General features: G+C 48.6%; 1 protein-coding gene across 2 annotated transcripts in view; it reads right to left on the reverse strand.

Moving 5' to 3' along the window:
• LOC115310885 (protein FAM110A) overlaps nucleotides 1–24,038 on the reverse strand; it is a 75,004-nt gene that overhangs the window by 49,086 nt on the left and 1,880 nt on the right. The window contains exons 1-2 of one of the 2 annotated variants that reach the window (XM_029969349.4): nucleotides 13,111–13,559; nucleotides 10,237–10,395 (exon numbers count right to left, since the gene is read on the reverse strand). In XM_029969349.4, coding sequence (XP_029825209.2) covers nucleotides 10,237–10,339 — 103 coding nt within the window. In that variant the 5' untranslated portion in view covers nucleotides 10,340–10,395; nucleotides 13,111–13,559. Of the gene's footprint in view, nucleotides 1–10,236; nucleotides 10,396–13,110; nucleotides 13,560–24,038 lie in introns of those variants that run through there. The other variant, XM_029969348.4, reaches the window with a different exon arrangement.

Genomic DNA, 24,038 nt, shown 5'->3' on the forward strand with positions numbered 1-24,038 from the left:
GGTAGCGTCTTGGTAGTCTTGGGCTACTGCTCGCTACCTTACGTACAGCTGGACTGCTTTTGACTCGGATAGATTGAAAGTAGTTCAAGTTTCGTTCCTTGCTCTAAACAAAAGTCCCCCCCCCCCCCCCCCCCCCGTGGCTCTTGGAAGCTTCGTGGGTTGGTTTGCGGCTCTTAGGCCGGGTCAGCCTGGCCACCCCTGATATAGGCAGTGTTTCTGTCTTTATATGCGTGCAGGCAAAGCACACACTGTAGAAAACACTTGTGTGAAGCCTGCGTTCACAATGCAGTCCCCGTCAAACGTTCAAGGCGTTAACGAATTCCACAAATTAAATTTTCAACGAAACGCATTAGTTTTGCAAAACGCTGGCAAACTTACGTTGCGTTTTACATCATTCACCTTTGTTGTCCGATGAATCAGCAGTCAGCACTACACAAACCTCAATGAGCTTGTGGTTTGTTTTCTTGCCGTTGAAGCGATCGCTGGCGGTCGTGGCGGCGGCACAATTCTTTCTCAGACCGTTGGCTGCTTCGTCCGTGCTCGCGGAAACGTGGTTTCCTTTGTGTAAAAGGGAGGTTTTGAATCTTGATGCATGGCAACGCTGAATGAAGGTATATTACTGTCTTCATAATCTCAGCAAGGCTACCGTACGGGCCACAACACCACCACCACTTTCAAGCTTCATAACACCGGCACAAATAGAAGCCAAGTCTTGCATCTCGCCGAGTGTTATATCGGAGACGTTAAACGCCAGCTCACTGTGCTCTTTGACCCGGTCCTGCCGCCGAATGGGCTCATCCAACAGCACGAAAGCATTCGTGTGCGCGTTGACCGAGTGACCGATTGCATGTCAAACCCCAGCCGCGGTCGATCCGACGAGCATCGCAGCCTTGTTCTTTCGAGTTTAACTCGCCAAGGGTACGGTTGTCGAGTTAAAACAATGCAAATAGTCCCGTGCATTCTTGTTCTTACGTCATTTTGTCGTCACAACCCGAACTCGAAAAATGACTGTTAGCGGCAAACAGAGGCTTTCTAGTTTCACGAACGTTTCCATGGCAAAGAGCGTTGAATCGTCACGCGCAATGAAGCCAATGGGATAGCGAGGTACCTATGCAGGGACTAGTGCCACTAGTAGGGACGTGTAAAAACGTGAAAGCCATTTTTTTTTTTTTGCACGAGCTTTTTTTGCAAATATAAAAATAAGTAAAAAAGACTGCCCGAGATTATGCGGTCGCGTCCATTTTTTCAGCGCCGAAAGAGAAGAGCATGTATGGAGACTGCCGTCGTAATCACTGCGGTGAGCAAAGCGAGCAAAGCATTATTAAAGCTGCACGAAGAAACTTTCCTGCATCATCCACAGCATGTTCACAACCGGTGCACTCTGCGTTGATCTCATGACTAGTCATATATTACCACAGAGTCGTCGTCAGCTATATATCCATTTGGAGTCTCCTTCACAGGCGAACAGGAAATTTCATTTGCAGCTTAAGTTCACGGCGGCTTCACAAAGGATGATCGGTGTCGCAGCGTACCTTCACATAATATTTTCTTCTCGTAATTCCATCCGTATCGTGCAGAAACAGGGAAAGCAACCACGCAACCGAGACACAAACACGACAAGGTCGTTACCGCGGTTTTCGCCATGTTTGTTTTCAAAGACCGTAGCGAAAGACTTCGAGAAAAAAAGCTGAGATATCTTAGCTAAATTTACTTTACGTCATAATTATTGAAATAATCTTTCATATTTTATAAAATGATAATATTATTTTTCTCTGTTTCCTTCCATTTTCCGGAAGGTAGCCTTTTCTCCGTTATTCGCTCGTTCTAAGTCCCGGAGGAAAGGAAGAAGATAACAAAAAGAACAGGGGGAAATGCAGGGATTTCTTCGCCCCAACTAAGTGGACACGTCACCGCGACGTAGGGTATCGTCAGATTCTAGCTGACCGCGTGCGTGAACCCGAACGTTGGGGCGGAGCCTCAAACAAGAATCATTCTAGTTTGAGGCTCCGCCTCTTCTTTCTCGATACGTCACAACTCGAAAGGTACCCGTTTGCGACCAGAATAGCACCCCTGGGAGTGCAAAAAGCGCAACAGCCCCTCTGGGGTTCATTTCCTGGGAGCGGCGCGTCATTTATTCATTCTTTAAATTTAGCGTTCTCGTAAGATCGAGAACCTTGTCGTCCGATCAAGGTACGAATGTTCTACGTGCCGAACGTTCTACGCCGAACATTCCAGAAATGCACGCGGGTGCACACAAGGGACTCCGCATGGAGCTCCACCGTTCGACCCTGCTGTTTCGCCGCCATCGACGACTGCAACGCTAGCCTTCTTCTACTTTTGTTTCGGGCACAGGTTCGCCCCATTTAACGTTTAGTACACTTGAGTTTTCGTCGCCTCATCAAACGCCATTAGTGACAACATCACCTCTTTCACAAAAAAACACTTTCCTACTTTTTTTTTTTTTTTTTTTTTGGGGGGGGGGGGGGGGGGCGGATAATACATATTCTCTCACAAATACGTTTTCGTTTTTGCGGGCAATACATTCTATGAGCCTTTGGTTCAGTATACGTCGAATTTTTACTAGGAAGTGTTTCGAGTCGCATCACTCGATGTCTTCCCGTTTCATGACAATTATTGTTTATAAAAAAATCCGTCTTTCCTAGCAATATTTACACTACTAAAAATAAAAATTAACCTAAAAACTTTTCTTTTTAGGCACTGCTATACACATTGATTCTTCTCACACTGCACCTCAATAATCCTGCGCCCTAATAATTTGCCCGTGTACATTTGTCTGGCTTAATTGCTGTGTATAGCAATCATACTAGCTAATAACACATACCTCTCTTAATGCAACCCGTAGCTATGCAGGTAAATCCACTCGCGATGCTTAGACTTCAGCGCTGTTCCGCAGTGCCCGATCGTTCCCCATGAAATAAGATCCGTTTCTTAGTTTATCTGGTATTTCTGAATGGACTTTCTAGATGATAAATCTTGTTTGTGTCAATAAAACTTTGTTTTACGACGGCATATTCACGCATGATGCCTAACATCAGCGCTATCGCGAGGCGCCCTGCCCGAAACGATCGCCTCCAACCGGGACGTTATCCCTTACAAAAATTATCAATGAGTTTCAACTGAGTTTCTAATGTACTCTATGAAAATACATTAGAAAATGCATTTTCTAAGAACACAGTAAAACTCACTGATACTTTTTTTGTAAGGGTACAATAAGAGCGCTACCGACGGCTCTAGCTGGTGGTGTCCAAAACTCGGTACAAATTGACAAGTTTTAGTGGCGGATCAGAGAGACTCGGTAGGCTGCAAACACAGCCATCTTTGAAGGTAGCTGCGGGCCGGATGCAAAACCGCGGGATGCGCAACTCCGGCTGTCCGAGGGTCGGAATTACGTGCCTAAATTGGCTAGTTACAATCGTAACTGTAATTAACTGTTTTGAGATAAAAAAAAAATCTGCAATTGTAATTAAATTACATTTCCGAAGTATAGCCCCCAAGTCTATCCACCGTCCTTCCAATCAGGATCAGAGCTTGGCGCTGCGACGTCATCGTACCCTCCGAGCAAGAAGCGGACGAACTTGCTCCCCGTATACACCGAGACCCATCCGGGTGTTGGGTTGACGCAGGTCTGAACACGACGCGAGAGCAGGTGCGAACGAAAGGGTTCCGGTTGGAAAAGTGTTACGGGCATCGGATCGCGTGCTGCTACTCATCTGGCACGACCTGACAAAGCCTGGCGGATCGCCACGACAAGCGGCCGCCGAAATGGAAAAGGCAGAGCGGCAGACCACGGAGGAGAGGAGAGCCACGTGACTGGCGCCCCGCTGCGGCGAGAAGCCGAAACACACTTCTCTCGAGCGAACAAGTGTGTTTCGGTTCTTCGCCGCTGGAAAAGCTGCTCACTGACGTCCAAGTTCCCCGAGAAATTACTTTTTGATGCTCCGTACCACCATGCAGATCCTCGCGCTTTAAATCTGCGACGGGGCACTCTATGGCTCTGTCGTCGAACTACCAGGCTTTGTGAATATACAGGAGGCAATGCCGGTACGCATAAGCCGACCGAATCCCGTTCCGAATATGGCCCGCACATCGAGGCAGCTCGAAAGCATTCGGCGGCGGTTCCGCTTCCACGGCGAAAGCATCTGTGGAGGAAAAAGAAACGCATTCGCTTTTTGCCGCTTCCCGCGTTCCAGGGACCCGGTGCGGCGTCTGTCATACCGGTCTCGTTCGTGGAGCTTTCCGCGTGCCTTTGTTAAGCAGCACGGCATGATATTCATTTTGGGGTGAAAGGACGAGCAGATATGTGGGTCTCCATTGATGGGAATAGTCGCTTCCTGGCTTTTGGGGGAAAGTGAGAAGAAAAAAAAATTACACGGAGTATGTAAAAAAGCAGGTTGTTTTAGAAAGTTTACTTCTCGTGAAAAAGTGATTGAAGGCTGAACCGCATGTAAGCAATTTAGCTAGCGACGAAGCGAGCGACGTCGACAAGCGACGAGAGTCGGCGATGGAGACTTCTCACTGTCGCTCGTCGCGTGGCTCGGTTCTGGATTTCGAGAAGACGTCGCTCGTCGCCCGGAAGTGGCTGAGGAGCTTATCCAATAGCACGAAACGTCCCGTTCTACGTCACTACCGGTTAAACTTTACGCGCGCGACTGCGCGGCTGTTCTACGTCGTGTGTTGTTGAGAAGCTCTGTTCGATCACCGGCTGCGATGGGTAATTACCCTGACAACGAGCACCGCTTCGGTGAACGCCTCGTCGATGAGGTGGAGCGAAAGAGGTCATGCGCGAACGTCTTTCCCACAAATCAAATAGAAATATGTACTTCCAATTATGCGTTTTACTAGCTGTACGCTGCCCAAATGTCAAAAGCATACGAAATAGTGCACTTACTTAACGTTCTTGGTCGTGTATCACTACTGCGTGGTGCACGTTAAAGACCCCAGGCTAGCGGCTGTACCGCACTGGCTAAATTGCTCATCTACAGCTGGGAGACTCGTCGCCCCTGTGAGGCAGACCAAGTTCTAGGCTGTATAAACACACACACAACTCAATTAATTCATTTAACATGCAGCCAGATTTGGAAATCACGAGCCACGAGCACCCCCGGGCAAAACTGAAAAGTGGTCGTTTGCTCCACTCGCTCCCGTCGCTTTCACGCGGTTTGCCTCGTCGCGTGACTGACCCAGCTCCGACGGCGGGTCCTCGTCGGCGTCGTTGTCTCGTCGATCAAAAAATCACTTACATTGCGGTTCATACTTTAAGTTTACCGCCGAGCAGTCGCGTATAGGCTACGTGCTGCAGACCGGGATCACAGTCTGTCCGCAAGATGCGCGTCACGAAGCACGGGATAAGACCGAGGCCGAAAGCCAACTTTCAGTCGCCAAAAAGCGCGCGAGAGGAAGCTCCGCAGATGGTTCTCCGAGAAACACAGGCCGCTCGAGCAGCCAGCCCCAACGTCTCACGGGAACGATGCGTGCCGTCTTCGCGGCTATTCCATTGTCCCAGGCGCGCTCGAAATGGAATGAGAGCAAATTCGGCTGTACTCGAGTCGGCGCCGCTTCCTCGACCCTAAGAAAAAAAAAAAGGCTCGAAATGATCTATTAGACCCAGTAAAACACGACGCCGCAGGCACTGTGCACGGGGATGGCGCCCGGCAGGAAGCAGAGAGCGTGTCGGAGCCTTTTTCTTGCGCCGAGTGTTGCTCTCCGCGGGGGCCTTCCGCGGTCAGTCGGCAACTGGTTCGGCCGCCGAAACACGGCGCTGCACAGCACACTCCTGAGTCCCGTGCGGGTCCCCATGGCCGCTCATTCCCGCCGTGCACTCTTCCGGAATTAATCGGTCTCCATCTATTCCGCACGGACGCCACTAGAGCATATCGAGCCAATTCTGGTGGACGCTACATGCTGCTTCATATACCATTGTTTAGTGTAGAACTCCGCCGGTGGATTTCAAGTGGTTTTGGGGCGCTTTCTCGATGATATCTTCTTGCGCGTGCAAGAGCGCGATATAGCCTTTGCCACTCTCGAGGCGCGAGCACGGAGCGCTTTTGAATGGCTCCAAATCTCTGCGAAGTTGCATCCTTTTTCTTCGCTTACCGATCTCACCAGAAAAGCGCCAATCTATCACTTACGGCCGATGCTTAGAACATCCAAGAGGCGAGGAATACTCAATATTTGTTCCCCCTTGCCTCGATATTAATCGGGATTGGGCAGTACGGTCGGGCCAGGGAACCGTTTTTACCTAATAGCCGCGATCCCGGCATGATCATAATCGGAGCCCTAATATCGATGGCAACAAAGCGAGGAAGAGCGAGGATTCTGCCCATCGCATGTACAAGTTGCTGGACTTGACGTGCTACATGTACCTGGGCTGGCAGGGCTCTCGTGGTCGCCTTCTAATTCGGGCTGCTCTTATCCGCCTGGTTCGCTCGCTTTTCTCTTCCATTTTCGCCTTCAATATACTGCTCCCATTCGCCGAGGTCTCGTGGGCCCTGGCTTTCCGGTGGGGCGGCGGCGGGGGTGGTGGCGATTGTGGTGTTTTCAGCCTCTCTATTTCGTTTGTTACGACGGTTATCTGTTTCCTGATGCTCATTCCTTCGTCTGCTAGTGTTCTTTCTTTCTCCCGCAAGTCTACGGCAGTTTCCCAAATGAGTTGTTCTCGTAACGTCGATTTATAATCAATGTCAGCTTACCTGAGCACAGTATTAACTGGCAGCCATAGCTGTGTGCGCGACTGCTGAGCGAGTGCTGACGGCAAGCTTCCACAGTCCTTTGCAACTTGCATTCTTCACCATGACGATTGCCGGTCTTAGCAGGCTATTAATGTGAACTCGTTCTGAGCATGCGCTCTAGACATCGCCCTCAAATATGACGTGCGGTGAATACCCCCTAAACAAAACGTCGGAAGCCACAGTTCGCGCTAACTTCTTCACATGGCTCGAAAATTGAGAGCCGCGACCATTTCCTTCCCAGTATACGTCTACATCGGCTAGCGAGGACAGAGTAAACTGGTAATAAGAGGAGCGAAAAATACTTCTCAAGTAGATTTGATCAATTACTGGTACTGGTGAATGACGTCCCGTAGCGGTTTGCGGACCGTCAAACACGCAGACGCTTTGTAGAGGCATATTCCAGCGCAGAAAAACGAAAAATGTGGCAACGTGTGGCCGCCGCTGCCGCTAACAACTGCGGGAACCCGATTGAACCGGGGCTCCCAGCAACTCCTGTAAGTTTAAATGACGCAAGAACAGACGCAGAGCGACGAATGTTGTCGAGGTGCGAAACGTTTACTTCGGAGCAAGATCGAGAAACACGGTCGCTGGAAGGCGCAGACGCGGCCAAGATGCCTCGCAGGAGGCGTCGGAGTCGGAGCGGGCGGCAACGCGGACGCTATCGTTGGCGGCGCTGCCAACCAGCTGCTAATTAGCTGTCAAAGCGAAGCGCTTTAAGGCTGGTTCACACATTTGCAACGGTTGCGTTCGCATGCAACCGAAACGACTGTAACGACAAAGTCACCAAGACAAGTGTTCGCCGTACACAGACTCGCAAAGCCACCCATGAGTCACGGTATTTACGGTGTTTTGGTCGTTACGGTCGTTTCGGTCGTTTCGGTTGCATGCGAACGCAACCGTTGCAAATGTGTGAACCAGCCTTTAGGCAACGTTGCTAGAACAACTGTTGGGAAACTGCCACAGAGCCATGCTTCGAAAAAGTGGCTGCGATCCGTACTGGAAAACCGAACTAATGGCGATCGCAACGCCGCCACTTTTCCCGCAGCGCCCACTCCGGGAACTGCACGTCCGCATGTATCGGTTCAGGTCGAGTCGCGGGGCCGGTAGCGCCACCTCGTACTGCCATTTCGCGGTAGCAATATAAATGAACTTTCATGTTTTCACTAGTCGCTTAAAGGCCGACCACCAGACTCAAGACTCTGCAAGGCAGAAGATCCTCCTCACATGGGGGAGGAGGAAACAGGCAGCAGTGTACAGTGTAGAAAAGGGGAGAGGAGGACGCGAGGGAAAAGTGGAAAGCGCGAACTGGTCGTCGGTCTTTAAGCGTGGCGCTGTTATCCTATTTAGTTTGGTCCCAGTGGACGGGAGCGGTCCGGATTTCAAGGGTGAGTTTTCCAACTGCGTGCTTTAGTAACGTTACCTTCAGGTGTAGTACGCTCCCAAGAGCAGCACGAAAAGTGCCAACACACGTGTACGACAAGAAGAATAAAAAATTGCAGCAAATGACGGAAAGAGATTCCTCTATTGTTTTCCAAAGGGTAACGGAGATGTTGGATTATATGAATTAAGGCATAATTTTTCAATTGCATAGTTGCGTGCCGAGTTGGTTCAGGTTCTAGTGTTTATCCAATTTGCTCGTCTAAAATAGCGGCGCAGAATGCTTCTTTATAACGTTCCTTAGAGCTTTTTTTGTCTGTCAGCAAATAACTTTATTTTGCGCACGGATCCGGGTCTAGTTTGGCTTGGTGAGAGAGCCGAATAGACTACTTCCATAAAGCCCTGCATGCAACACGGCGCGCGTTGCACTCTGGGAACTAGTTGGCCAGGGAGGAAAGTGCCATGGTTTCGGTTTCGATCGACACGTCGACGAGAGATTATACACAAAGCGTGGACTAGAAATGGCCGTTATTTTATGTTTTCTGGTCCCAAGAGCGTCATTTGTGGTCTCTAAACTAACCTAAATGGCCAGACCTCGAAGCTTTAGCACAAGCCCGATACGTATAGCTTGTCTTACGCATGCTTGGTGTATTTTTGTATTTGAGCATTTCTGTTAGTGTTTCGAGGTATGGTGGAGTAGCTAGTGCTAAATCTCGACGCTGCGAAGCTCGGGGATCTTGCTTGTGTGCGAATCAACAAGCTGTAGACCCCAGTAAGTATGTATACATCGAGCTCGCGCCTTTACATTAGTGTTGCTGATTAGGAAGTTCGTTTGTTTCGTGCGTCCATAGACAAAATATAACTTTTTGCGATTACTGTTTTTCTTAATACGCCTGAGTACGCGAGGTAAAACTAGGAGGCACCATTGAAAAGCTCCATTTGAACACACTTCTCACCGCTTATCTGTACTGCCCCGCAGCACTGCACGAATTCGTGAAGTCCCCACCCACTTGCATTTCACTAATATTCAACATCGCGTATACGCATAGTTACCCTGCAATCATATAGGCACATTCACACATACGAACCGTTTTAAGAAAGCAAAAGTCGAGCACTTGTGTGAAGAATGTCGCACCATTCGGTGGAAGTGCGCCGCATGAACGAAATTATTCAAAGCGCATTTGACGGTTGCTAATGGCCGTAATATTTGTTATGTGTTTGCTTTCTTCCTCACTGCGTATGCCGAAATAATTTCAGACACATCGTTCAGGCACAGATCTTGGGCGTCAGTAAAAGGTCGTCCAAAAAGGCTTAGCGAGGAGTAGGGGACGATTGTTAGGGCCCCCATTGTAGCTAGCCGATCTCAGCGTTAGCGAAAACTTAATCTTATGTCAGCATAAAATTTGAGTGTGAGATATGTGATGACACGAGGAACGCATCATAGTAACTTTGGTACAGTAGTGAGGTCGAATTTATTGCGTTTCCTTAAAAGTTCATGCGTCAACGCTGGGCAAAACTTTGATACTCCTGTGAGGATGCGGCTTGCTTTTCGCCCAATGAAGTAACAAGAAGCGGACGTTTGGCAAACAAAATACGTGTAGTGCTCCACGTGACCGAATTTCAGTTGTAGTTCACTGATACTAGACTGGATTACTGACACGAGCTCAAAGATGCACTGGTGGGGTGAGCTGACAAGCCACGTCTTACTACGTTAGCATACGCACGCACAATATCCAGTGTTTCGGGAACCAAGGAAAGCGCCCCGGTCTTCGTTTTTGTGTCACACGAGAATGAGTGTATTGTACATTCGTGAAAAGTCGGATAGTCGAAAACGCAAGCAGTGCATTCGGTCGCGGCGTGATAGCATGAGATGAAGCTGCTCAGTCGAAACCGAAACTGAGTGGCCAACTAGTTCCCAGAGTGCACTGCGTGATATTTCGCCGCGATGGGGCGCGTCGGTTTTGGAAGAAGTTCATTCGATGCCGCTTTGGCAGTAGCCAAAATGGAGGGCACGGAGTGAGGTCCATGCGTCCCGCTGCTGTCGGCGCATGCACTTCATGTCGGGCGGTCTGTGCGCAGGCGCAGTGCCCGGCAAAGAAGGAGGACTCACGTGCGTGCTGGGCGGCCTTGGTCCTGGCCTGCGCAGGAGCGGCCTGGTCCAGGCGTCGTCGGACCGGGCAGCAGGCGTGGCGCTGCACCGAGGGCGCAGCCATGGGCGCCTACCTGGAGACCGACCGGGGCCAGCGCACCCGGGGCCCGCACCTCCACCCTGCACACACGCAACCACATCCTCACACACCTCCACTTCCTCGTTCTGGCTCTAATTCGCCACTGCTCTGTACTCGGTGACAGGTTAAAGGGGTCATGAAACGCTTTTCCAACTTTTTCCTGTTTCGCTTTCCTCCTCAACTCATAAATCGCGCATTCCACCAAACAGTTAAAGAAGACGAAAAGGGGGAGTCCCCTCTTGCTCGCACTCTCGTTTGTGTAATCCCGGACCCATCCATTCTCCCCCTAGAAGATTAGCCCGTCGCTCAAAATTCAGACAAAAGTTGCTTTCCCCACCCCGTTCATTCCGAAGCTGACAGTGCTGTTGAAGCTACGTGCTCGTTGGGCCAGCCACACTTGCCACGTGAGCGTGGCAAATGTGGCTGCAGAGAATGAAGTCAGGTGATGAAAGGGAGGCGGCTGATTGGTCCGGCAAGCGCGTAGCTTCAACCACAATGTCAGCTTAGAAGTGAAGGGAATAAGTGAGGTCCGGTTGCGTGTGACGTCAGTTTGGACCCGATGACACGCTTTTGGGACCGCGGATGTATCATAGTGAAAAGGCAGAGAGGTTGCGAAGGGGAGGAGGTACGAAATAGTCCGCTCTGTTTTCAAATTTTCGCACTGAAAGTCAGGCTTTTGACTTTCTACCTTTTTTTCTTTTGGTCCACCGAACGATATGCTATTAGTAAAATCCCAATCTAAAATGATTTATCCCAACCCAAAAATCGTTTCATGGGCCCTTTAAGGGCGGACCAAAGACGTTTCTGAGATCGTCTGCTCTTGGTGGTTTTTACGGGCTCCAGACATCCTAGAAATCGAAAACTTGTGCTCGTGCGACGTCTTTTTCCTTACCAATAATGTGATCGAAGTTCGTACTACGCCCCTTTCTGAGAGGAAAAGTTTGGAGCACAAAATCAAGCGGAGGCGCCGGGGGCGCCTCTGCTGGATTTATTATGTAGCATATCCCGATTTATTCCAGATTACACTTAAATTGCAGCAGCTAAGGCACTCCTTGATGGTCATAAAGATCACAGCTAAATGAGATTTTCAGAGAGAAGTGATCACAAATAAAGCGATTTTCAGAGAGAAGTGAGCACAAATAAAGCGCTCCCTTTCTGATTTTTCATTCTTACATTATCAGCTTGCAAATCTCGTCAAGTACCTTTGAATGTAATTCAAATACTTTTTCAAAGTATTTGTACTCTACCCAAGATAGTCCGTACTAAAAGTAACTTGAATACTACTCTAAATACATTCTCAGGTGGATATTCAGTATTTTAAATACTTCTGCTGCAGGCCACCAGAGAGGGACAAAGTCGCTACACCTATTTTTTTTTTCGGATGGGGGCCTTCGCACCAGAGGCGTGCGCGGAGCCAAAGGTGCCGCAGCTGGCCCATGTCTCTGTAACAAAGCCGTCCGCCACTTAGAACAATCGAGACCGATTAGAACGAAGTCAACGGCAATCGGAAATTGCTTCGCTATATCCGCTTCTTCGCTATATATGAACTCGTACAAATAACATGAAAAAGAAAAGATAACGCGAGTTGTCACGGGCACATGTTTATCAATCCTGCAGAAAGCGGTCGAGGCTTCCCTGCACGCGTCCTCTGCTCTTCGTTTCAGCTTCCGTCCGAGCGCAGCCAAAGGCTGAGGGACGGTTCGCAACTTCGAGAAGAGCATTCTTACGCACCGCAAAGTAGTTCACAAAAGTAATTTCTTTTAAAAAAACTGTTTTGTGCGTAAAAACTGCACAATGTTCCAGATGTCTACTGCTGAGAAAGACGCAACTGAAGGAATCAAATCCCTGAAGTATACGTTTCTATTACTATATGTAAATGCATGTGGTTTGGTGAAAACATGTATATCCGCTGGCAACACGGCTGCAGCGCGCGGTTTTTCTGTGCGATTTCGTTCCCGTAATCGCCGAATCACGTGCTTCGGTGCTTTCCTCACCGAGTCGCTTCAAAACGCCCTTTCGCAAAGGCACGTTTAGGCGTCAGGCCCGAGAAGTCCTGATGAATGTCTACTTTCAAAATTCGGCAGGAGACTCCGGCCGCGTCGTACCGGGAATGCGTTGTAAACAATCAAAGCGTCCGGGCCACTACAATTCCCTGATACGCGGCGAAATCAGGGCACCCCTTTACCTGCCGATCACACTGAACGCCGAGAAGCTGGTGGAAAGGACTGCGCCTCGAGCCCTGGTATATCCAAACAATCCAAGGAAACATCAACGGCCGGGTCATCGGGGACCTTGCAACATGTACTTAGAACTCGAAATTATGCCGAACAGGTGGAAAGCTCGGACACAGATGCCAGCGGCCAGCCTACGTACTGACATCCCCTGTGACTAAGTTTCAGAACGTGAAAGGGCACGTTTTAAACCTGTAGCGGACGATATCGTTGATACACCCGTAGCAGACGAAATACTCGGGAAGCGCGGGCGTCGCGGCCGACCGGAGGCGCAGCGGAGTGATACAAAAGTACCAGGCGAGATCGCGTGACCTATTGCCGGCGTGTGATTGGCTCCGGCCACACGTAGCTTTGGCTGCGCTCGGACGGAAGCTGAAACGAAGTTTTTTTTGTTTTTTTTTATATATAGATCGGAGCCGCTGCTCGCCAACTGCGCAAAGCTCCTATAAAAAAAAAAAAAAAAAAATAAATAAATAAATAAATAAAAATAATAATAAATAAAAAGAAGAAGGTTCTGCTACGTACGGATCGCGTCGACAGCTGCGACGACCCCGCGGAGGAGGCCGGCGGTGGACGCCATTCTTTACGTTTATGCTCACTCTGTCGAGGATGGCACGCTTTTGATTCAAAGAGATTGCCTTCGTCTACCCCCGTCGAGGTGCCGGCGGTGCCAGGACTCTCCATCGTTGAGTGGCGATGATTCGCCGAATCGGTGCTTGAGCGAAGCAGAGTTTCGCGCAAGAGCGACCTCACCGACCAGACGCCGACACGGATCACGAAGCAAACAAAGAAGCGCGCACGGCACCGAGTTCGCGCTCAAGCTTGTCTGTCGTCGGTTTAGAGAGCATAGATTGAAGAGATGGGGCAACTGCTCGATAGGGGTCACGTGGTATGTGAGCCGTGCTTCCAAAACGAGCTGCAGCATGCGGGGAGTCAAAACTCGAAAGCATTCACCTTTTGTAAACGTGCCCGGCTCTCCGCCCAGTTTCCTCGCCACCAGTGGCGTAGGCGAGGGGGGGGGGGGGGGGGGGGGGGGGGGGAAGGGGGGTGGAACCCCACCCCCCTAAATGCCAAACCTACCATGTTGACCTCCCCCCCCCCCCCTCCCCACGCGGGCCCGCTGCCCTGCTTACGCAGTCGGTTTTGCATGGGGCACGGAGCAAAGGGGGAGTGCGGACTATACTTATATGCTTTCGGGAAATGTTAGTGGGGTAGAGAATGCTCACATAAATAAAATAGGCAATATTTCTTCATTCGTGTTCATTTGATGGGGTGCTGAACTTGGTCTCAGATATACAGAGAACGGATATTTCGAAACATTTGTGAAGTGAAGGATAACAATTTCAAGGCCAAGTATAACAAACTATCCTCACTAAAATACACTGTTCAGTCAACCCAAAGCGAACATAATAAAACGAGCACACGGTTACAATATAAAACAATGTCAGTGATGCGTAAAATGATTTGTAAAAACAACTCCACTGTAAGCAACGGGTGGCGCTGCGCTCACGCATACCTTGAGTACTGATCAGAATTACGTGCTTTCGACTAGAAATTACCACGAATAAAAAGGTAACTGAGACTAGTTACTTCAGAAAGCAATGTACAGGCTCCCATGATCATCTTATTTATGTCAAGCGCATACCCATTATGATGCAGCTGCCTGCGTTCATGGCAAAGAATATCCAGGGTGTCCACCGCTTGAACTTCAATGTCGAGGTGAACATTCAAAACCATTAAACCGAGCTCATTCGAAGTGGACGCTCTCAGGTATGATTTCAACCGCCTTAGTGAAGAGAACGAGCGCTCAGCTCCCGCCGTTGTTACGCGCAGAGTCACTAGGATCTCGAAGAGACGATGGACATTTTGGGAACTGGCGGCGTGCGCGAACTACAGGGGGCGCTTCTCTAGCTATCATAATCATCGTTTGTGACGTCAAGGGTAGGACAGACTGGGACAGACCGCGCAGTTCTTGGATTCCTCGGCTCGTCAGCTCGCTTCATGCGCCGTTGGGGTAGCGCGCGGCAAAGCCCGTTTCACGCGTTGCGTTTATTTGGTGAAGTGATATTTGTAGTTGGACATCTGACCAAAGCTTTAAACCGCATACGGCGTGCGTAGTCGTGCCAACAAACACTTTCGGAGCTGAGGTGTCGAAGTGGTCGGAGGGTGGTGGGCTCTTCTCTATCCCGCACAAAAAGCTGAACGAGGAAAATAGAATACCTAGCGCTTTGTCGCACTATACAGTGTCTACCACGGCGGACTGGGTGTTTTTATTTGTAATGCAATTAAATGCGAAGGTGCAAGCGAGCTGGACAAGAATGACGACACCCTATCACGAAAATATTTTCGTGATAGGGTGTCTTTTTATTCTTCTTCTTCTTCTTCTTCTTCTTATTATTATTATTGATTCGGGCAAAATGAAACAAAGAAAAGAAGATCTCGTCAAATTGAAAAAAGGAAAGCGAAATGCGAGAACCAGTCGCGTGTGTAGTGAACACTTCAGTGAAAGCAACTCCGTGTATCCTTTTCGGTCGAATGTGTCCTGCGAGTGGTTGTCTATTATTAGTTCCGAGTTTATTCCCTTTCTTTTAATTTTGAAAACCAGTAAGTGAATATTTCCTCAAAACAACCGGCAGGAAGAAGAGGAGGCTGGCTTCCGGAGTCGTTCCGACTTATTCACCCGGCCGACCCGAAACGTGCGAGACCCCCTCGCGATCGAAGTAATCTAGTAAGTCGGTGACAACGAAAATGAGGAATATACCTGCTATAAGTTACTACCGTTCGTATGTTTCGTTTTTGCGAACCCAAATGCGCACGTGATGTACTCCTCAGCGAGCGGTTTTAAATTTGCAAACAATTCTTGGTAAAAATAGGATAGAACAAATTAATCAATAGCCCGGATTTGCCGGGCCATGGCCGACAATTTAAGAATTTATGAAAATGTATTCTTTTCTTTCGAACAGAAGTCGCGAGATGACAAACTTCTTTGCCGCGTTTTTCGATTCGGGAGGACTCAGTTGCGGACGAGCATTTGCTCGGCAGCAACTGTCGAGTCACACCTGGATAGAAGCGTCGATATCGGCCAGCTCAATGTAGCTAAAACAAGTGTGCGGCGCTTTCCAACACAACTGTGCGCACGTGCACAGCTAAGAAGACACTACGTCAATTACTCTCTTGAATGCAAAACTTTTTCTAAAACAACCTCCGCAAATCCGTAAAAAAAAAAAGAAGAGTCAGAGAGGCTTTGAATAGCTCTGACGCCCGCCGCGCAAGCTTTACATAATGCTGCGGGCTTGTTTTTGAACACTTTAAAGATTTTCTAATAAAAAAGTGAAAGCCGTTTACAACTCCTTGTAACGCCGAATTAGAGCGCAGCTCTTGAGGAGGAGGAGGGAAGGGCACTGGGGGGAGGGTAGACCCCCCCTCCTCCTCCTCCCTCATTCTTCAATCGAGTGCTGACCTCGGGGGGAGGCGGTCACGTGAACTCGGGGGGGGGGGGGGGGGGGGGGGTCACGTGACCTCGGGGGAGGGGGGCACGTGATCTCGGAGGGGTCACGCGACCTTGCGGCTACGCCGCTCAAGCCGGAAACGGGCCCCTAAGAGCTGCGCTCTAAAAGCAACTTCGAGGCCGCTGTTATTTATTAGAAAGATTACCCACAAAAACGTAATACGCGTTTCTGTAATAAATAATCCGTTTTAATCTGCATAGTTGCGAACATATAACATAGCCACTCCGTGCTTTGTCATAGCGCGTCGTCTGCTCGTGCTCACATCCTACCAGCTGCGCCGTAGGAGGGCGCCCGCCAGGTGGCGCAACCAAAAACATCTCGCCGCCAATAGGGCCTCCGGACAGAGGGCGACCACCTGTAGAGCGGACGTGACGGGCGTTTCACGTTTCTCCGTCTTGCATTTGGAAGCCCATGTGAGCAGCTCGTATTGGAGTTCAGGAACTGAAACCAGGCCAGAATAGAGCTACCAAAACTCTTCAGCGCCGGGAGCTGCCCCGCTTTCCAAGATCTTTGCAGGCAGAAGCGACGAAAGTAATTGCAACGTACGCCGGTGCTTTTTAAATTTCCCGTCTAACTGTGTGATCAGGTAATCCACGAAAGGAAGGAACACGGAGCGCTTAAAATGCTCTTCCGTGTTTCTAGCGGGAATGTTACAGCGGTGACGTTGCTGACTACTTACTCGCGGCGTCTGAATTTCAACTTCCGCTGTCTCCGCCATTTTAATGGCGGCTTGGAATATGGCCTAGTGTTTGTGGGTGGACGCTTGCTCTGACTTTTCAGTGTGAGATATATATATATATATATATATATATATATATATATATATATATATATATATTGCTCTTTAATTTTTGGGACAGTATAGCTATCCTTTTGTTTTTTTCTGGCCGGCACGCGCTGGTAACGCAGTGCTACTTCAAAAAGCGGAGGGAGTTGTGTGCTGTGAGGAAGCTTTTAAAGTTGGTAGGCCGCAACTACGACGACAGTAGAACGGGGAGCCCAAATGAAGCCCTGCAACGTTTTAAAAAATAACAATGCAGCGTGAGCGTCCGTAACGCAGAGTTCACCCTGCTTCGTGATTGGGGAAAGGCTACGCCACTGCTCGCCACACTGGCCACGCGACAATCAAATGCCCCCCTCCGCCATCTCCGCCGGTACGTAAAGCCCCTCGATGTGTTGGCGCTTGTCTTGCAAGTAGCGTCAAATGCGCGAGTGCACGAGGCCCATGTCTCGAGCGGCCCTTGGAAGCAAATGGCGGCGTAGCACTGAAATGAGCGGTCCTTGGAAGCGAATGGCGGCGGAGCACCCGCTCATGGCACGTGTCTCGCGCGCTTCCACAACAATGGTTGGCGGTACTTGTAAAAAACGCTTTTATCAAGGGGCTTTACCGGTACGTTGTCGCTAGCGCTCCTAACGCCCCTATCGGCATGCCACGACGGCTTCTCCACTTGTGATGCGGTAAAGCCGTTTCCCAGATGAAAAGCGGGGAGCATACGACGTCGCGGAGACTGTCGCCGGCGGCCTTTCCAGCATCTTCTGCAGCCCGTTCTGGGTGGCTTCTTGGCAGCGGCAGCTAAGTTAATAAACTTTCCATTCTTTTTTTTTTTTAATTTTCTTTTTGTCATGTCCGCGAGTGCCGTTTAATTTTCCTTCGCTAAAAACAGACACAAATGCATTGAAAATGTGCAAATGGGAATGGGAAATCGTTATCGCTTCGCTGCAGCCGCTAATTCGTTATAACCGACTTCGTTATAAGCGGTTCCGACAGTAGAGCCTTCGCTCTACTAAGTCGTGGACGGCTTTGGGAAAGCAAATTGTCCTGTTTTTCTTAGGCTGCAACAGTATATAAGCGCCTCTCTCTCGCACCTGATGGTCCGCAGTGGACTGTACAAGCACTGGACCTTTCAAGGGCCTCATCCAACAAACATGCTGGGCATGTATAGTGAGGGCATACGGTTCGTTTTGTGAAGAAAATTGGCGGTTTTAATTTTTGCCGTCTGTTGCGAGCTTTTTACAATTGATCGCACGATATCTGCAGTGTTGCCAAGCGCCACCAAGCGCCTTGTCCGATCACCGCTCGGCTTAGTGGAATTGGTGCTTTTGGGACACATTTAGCGAACTTTTTGGAGTTCTTTGTGTGTTTGATAACGTCGGCTTTACGCTGCTTTTTCCAGTAACACGATGGAGCTGCCAAGAGCCATTGTTTTATGCTAAAGGATAGGGGGAATGGAATGAAACGGCTCAGCTATTCAAGGGATGGGAATGGGCCCAGTGTCTCCATTCGTTGGAGGTCAAAGGAATGGAATTATTGGAAACTCTTTCCCCGGAATAAAGTTGGAATGGAATGGGGGAGTGCATTCTGCAACACTGCATAATACATTGCTCCCGCAGCAATAATAATAAATATGCGAACACCCGTTGCACATCCTGAATACTCATAATAACCAGAACGATGTTTACATCTAAAAGTGCTTTTCATTAATTCTAAGAACAGAGGAGGAGGTGCAACGTAAAGTTCGTAGTTTGGCCTAAACGAGCATACATGAAGAAAACAGCGGCCCTGGTTAGAAATACTCCAGAAATGTCAGCCGACGGATGGCCGCAAGAAACACGTATCCATTAGCGCAAACGCTGCCGAAAAGAGGACTTTTTTTTTTCCATTGGTAATTCATGTTCTTCTGCTCAATTATCCATATTTTTGTAGTTTGCTAGTTTCCCCAGTTTCGTGTTCGTGGACAAATCAATCCCGACACAACGCTATGGACAGCTACCACCATCTATGACCGACGGCGGCAGCCAGACAACCGGCTTACCGGCTGTTTGGTTGCCGCCGTCGCTCACAGATGGCGGCACAATGTACAGTTCCGCTGCTCTTCCTTCTTCACCAGAGTAAAAAGGTTGAAAGTTTTTTTGTTTTGTTTTTTAAAAGCCGTTGGCAATTTGCTACTGACCAACTCTTCAGACAACTCAATAGGTCTTTAAAGGGATACTGAAGCGAAACTTGAAATACACCTATTATGGTCAGAAATAGGTTTAATATGATCAATGATATCCGTAAATCATAATCGGGCGTTTGTATTTTGAACGGATGGCTATATTTTTCACCCTGAGGGGCCCGATTGGGCGCGCGCTCAAAAATCAGCCATCGGAGAGCGCGATGCGTCTTGGGATATTGGGCGCATTCGTGACGTCACTTGTGCCAGCCGGGAAAGGCTACGGCGTGGATGTTGTGGTTACGAGCGTTGCCACTTGGTGGCGCGTCGACGATTTACGACCTGTGACAACGTGGCTGTTTGGGATGTGCAAGGGCTGCACGCACGCTGCACCACGGCAAGTCGGCAACTACGGCACCACTGAGAAAACCAGAGAAAACGGAAAAGGAAGGAGCACTTGAAACAGGCCACGACGATCAAGAACGCAGGATCCACAAACATCCGAGAAGAGCTACAACTGCCAGGATTCTACCGACCAAGCGAGCTCGGCAGAATATAGTAGGCCTAGCAGCAACACCGACTCGGCGCACCGTTCCTCCGGCGTTCCTTGGCCAAGACCGTCTGCCCATGACCGGCTGGCCTGCTGAATGGAATATGCCCGCGTGACCCTTGTGGACCCTTCCCGGATGAATAGTTTGATCCCTGAACTAAGTTTCAGAGGTCAATCTTTTCCCTTTGTCATCTCCATCTCCTTGTTTTCCGAGACAGCGGTGACGAACGCTGTCGTCGAAAAGAGACTCTCATTGATTCTATCTCCTTGTTTTGTGTGATATAGAGCTCAAATAAACGCCATACGGATTACCTTTGCAACACGGTATGTACACTTTGTTATTAGTATGCCATTTTTATTCTGACACGACGCTAGGTCACTGTCGAGCTATAGCAGTTCGTGGGAGCTATACGCGATTGTCGGTCCAACCTTTCTTTGCCGAGTGTCATGTCAGTATCGAGTTGCAATCGTAAAAGATCGGTCCAGAAGCGCTTACCGAAACGCGGTCTGACACAGCGAATCCAGCACTTCGATCAAACGCGCGTATCCGCTCCGAGTGTGAACAAGTATTTGCGTGGCTCTTGCTGACACTCTCGTAGTTCAAACATCGTCGGCTCGCAACTCGCCGCAACTAATACCGGCCGTGCCAGAAGCAAGCACGCTCGGGTCGTGTCGTGCAAACAAGGAGCGTGCAAAGAGCCGCAACGAGAAGGAGCTCACTGTGGCCAACTACGCTTTGGCTGTCTCCGCCAAGGCTTTGCAAAAGCGTTCAGGCCTAGGCTAATTCTGCCGGCACGCCGTATTGCCGCAGAACGGCGCTGCTCCAATGCCACAAGTGATGTCACGAGAACTTCCCACCATCCACCAGATGCGAATTTGAAATCGTTTAATTAAGTTTAAAATTAGTTCTCCTGTGTTTTACAGCGCAATATTGACATTTACGAGGTGGTGCCTGTCCCTAGCCCATATTTATGCAGAAAGATCGGCGCTAAAATTTCGTTTCCGTACCCCTTTAAGATATAACATTTTGGCATTGCCCCTCCGTATTTCGGAAGTACCAATGGCTCAACATATTTTCTATTTATTAATTTCTTTTTTCTACTATTTCTGATTTACATTCGTCGTTAAAGCATTGTTTCATAATAACGTCATTCTTCATTGGGCCTCGAAGACTCCTAGCTCTGGGTACATTGAGGAGCTCGCCCCCAGGCTCCAGCGTTCGCTCTGCTAAAGTGGAAAGAGGTGGGAGGAGCTTCCCCTCAACTCTTAGCACTGACTTTTGTTGGCGACGACGTTTGCTGCTGCAGCTTTTGTCAAATTGCGACGACATATCATTCATGTTAAATTTTGCTTAAAGGCAATGCATATGTCACCGCGCTACCTTGAGTGCGCGAGAAACAACAGGTAAAAAAGAAAAGGTCGTTACGGGGGCCATAAAACGAATTTCGGGCTGAGATAAATGAATTCAGATTGGGATTTTACTAATCGCATATCGTTTAGTGGGCCAAAAGAAAGAAAGCAGAAAGTCAAAAGCCTGATTTTCGGTACGAACATTTGAAAATACAGCGGACTAGTTCGTACTTCCTACCCTTCAAAAGCTCTCTGCCTTTACAATGTGTACGCCCGCGTACCCAAAAGCGCGTTATCCGGTCCCAACGCAGGTCACACGACACCGGGCCTCACTTATTCCCTAAGCTGACAAAGAGGTGAGAGCTACGCGCTTGCCAGACCAATCAGCCGCCTCCTTTTCATCACCTGACCTCATTCTCTGCGCGTGGGTGTGCGCGACGGAGCGTGATCACGTGGCAAAAGACGGAAGTGTGGCTGGCCCAACGAGCAAGTAGTTTCCACAGCACTGTCAGCTTAGGGGAGAACGGGGTCGGGAGAGCAACTTGTGCCCGAATTTTGAGCAAAGGGCTAATCTTCTAGGGGCAGACCGGCGGTGTCCGGGTACACAAACGAAGGTCCGAGCAAGAGCAGGGTTCCTCCTTTCCCTCTCCTCTTGAACTGTTTGGTACGCTGGGCGATTTGTGAGCTGGGGAGAAAAACTAAGAAGGAAAAAGTTGAAAAATCGTTTCATGGCACCACGGTTCACGCCATTTCTGGTCGTACCACAACACGAGGTTGGAGAGGTTGCGGGTCTCTCATTGCGGTGTTTAAAAGGACACTGACACCCCCCCCCCCCCCCCCCCCCCTTTTTTTTTTAAATTTTGTGCGAGACGATTTATAATGGTGCCTGAAGACTACCCAATCCACATTTTGCTATCGCGTCACGTATATTTTTAATAGAGTCAAAATATGCCACTGCTCGAAACCGAAACCGAAACTGGACTGGGGAGGAAGAAATATAAAGGAAAAGAAAATTACCAAAAAACACGTGACTGCGCAATTTTTTTTTTTTTTCAAATAATATATTTGCAGGTTTTTAGAAGCTACAAACAATGGTTATCATTTTTTGTGTCCATTTCTAGTACTGAGCATGTGCCTCCGATGATCCACGACTTTGGTTACCTTTGGCGGTTGCGTCTAAACCATAAAAAACGGCACGTGACCACGAAGAAGAAAGCGAGCCTGACTCAAACAGACCAGTGTCGATCGGCGGTTTTCGGGTGAAAAGAAAACGAACTTCGAGCCGCAAATTCTGTTCTAGGTAGTTGGGCTCTCATATGTCATGTACAAATAAAAACCTTGGCCACCATAAATACCCTGTCAGTGTCCCTTTATCTCTGGTTTTAGAGACTACAAGGAAAAAAACAACCTTGTACCGTACCCATTGCAGTACTAGTCAAATTACTTATAATCGATGACTTCTTCTAGTAAAACATTCGAATATATTCATTTATGAAGTAATAACTACTTCAACAGGCAGAAAACCACGTTGAATTAACCTGAGACTGGGGCAGAGAAGAAACATCAAAACGTAGAAGAGACAGGAATTAGACAGGACAACGTCTCAATATCAGCTCTGAGATTGAGACGTTGTCCTGTCTATTTCCTGTCCCTTCTACGTTTCGATGTTTCTTCTCTACCCCAGTCTCAGGTTAATTCAACATGGTTAATATTCACCAGCTCGCCTGCACCCTTACGATATTTTTATAGGCAGAAAATCCTGTCCTTCTGAATATCTTGAAGTAATCGAAAAAGTAGCGGTTCCTTTTTCAAGTAACTACCAATCACTTTTCTTCTCAAGTCATCTAGTTGGATACTTTTAAACCGAGAGTGATTATAATCGTAGTGGATTGCTTTTTTCGAGCAACGTGACTGGAGAAAACTGTCTGTTTTTAGAATATGTGCGCATATTGATATTTGGCTAATTAAAATCGTGTCTAATAACCTTCAAACTGTTTTTTTTTCTTTAGTAGCGTGAGTGATGTGCGTATTATTCTTTTTACAAAGGAGTGACTGTAACTCTGCACACATAGAGGGCCCTTACACGACCCAGGCACACTTATCCGAAGTCTCAGACTGAGAGGTACTCAGGTAACGAGGTGATCGCCTTCACGAAAACAGGCAAACGGTTCTCAGACGAAGACGTTTGTAAGCAATGACTTTCTCGGAGCCGCGAGGCCCCACGCAACCAAGAATGAGTGGGCAACCCAGAAATCCTGATAATCCTATTATATTGGTCACTTTAGAGCGGACAAACAACACTCCGAGCTGAGGAGGTGTCAGTTTCTTCAGCCCATGCAGACCAGGGGATGTTGCCCGGAACGCAGCGCAAATGTGCACTCGAAGGAGGCTCAGACCCCTAATTTTCTGCGGAACTGCGGCGTGCTGACTCGTAGGCGTTTTGAACAATTATTTTGCTCGTTCGTAACTCGAGCTTGTGGGGATCTACAGTCGCTCCCGCAGCCGTCCATCCACAGAACCATCGGGTCTGGCAAACACAGGGGAAAACGTGCATACGCAGACACCCAGTTATTCAGTTGATAGTGCTTTCTGACATCATAGGTGACAGTTGACTAACAAGGAGTAGTATTCAATGTTTGGTGGGTCCAACTATGAACGAACGCCATCTTTTCGCGCCTGTCGGGAGGAGGGCCCGGTTCATTTGAACCCTTTGAATCCTGGATGATCCAGCCCTGACCGTCGGTCAGTCAGACTATTTTTTTTAACTTCTCGTCCAAATATGATTTCGGATTATTATGATTTCTTTACTAATAAAAAGTAGGAAAATAGAAATAAAACTAACAAAATCTAAAATTTCCTAACTAAATCTGGTTTTCCGACTCCCATCCCCCCCTTAAATTTGTTGGCCAGTGAGGTTTGGGCATATGCATGCATAATCGTCTATTTCGAGTTCTTCCGGAAGACACTTGATTTATTGATATGCTTTTCGACACCTTAGTGGAATCTTTATATTTCGAAAATCTTTTTGATAAAAAATTTACCTTCACATTTTTGATGTTCTGACAAATCTGTTACAATATTTTTTTTTTTTGTCACGCAGTAAATTTTTGT

Source organism: Ixodes scapularis, unplaced genomic scaffold (genome assembly GCF_016920785.2).
Source record: "Ixodes scapularis isolate PalLabHiFi unplaced genomic scaffold, ASM1692078v2 ptg000005l_1___fragment_3__unscaffolded, whole genome shotgun sequence".
NCBI classification, from domain to species: Eukaryota; Metazoa; Arthropoda; class Arachnida; order Ixodida; family Ixodidae; genus Ixodes; species Ixodes scapularis.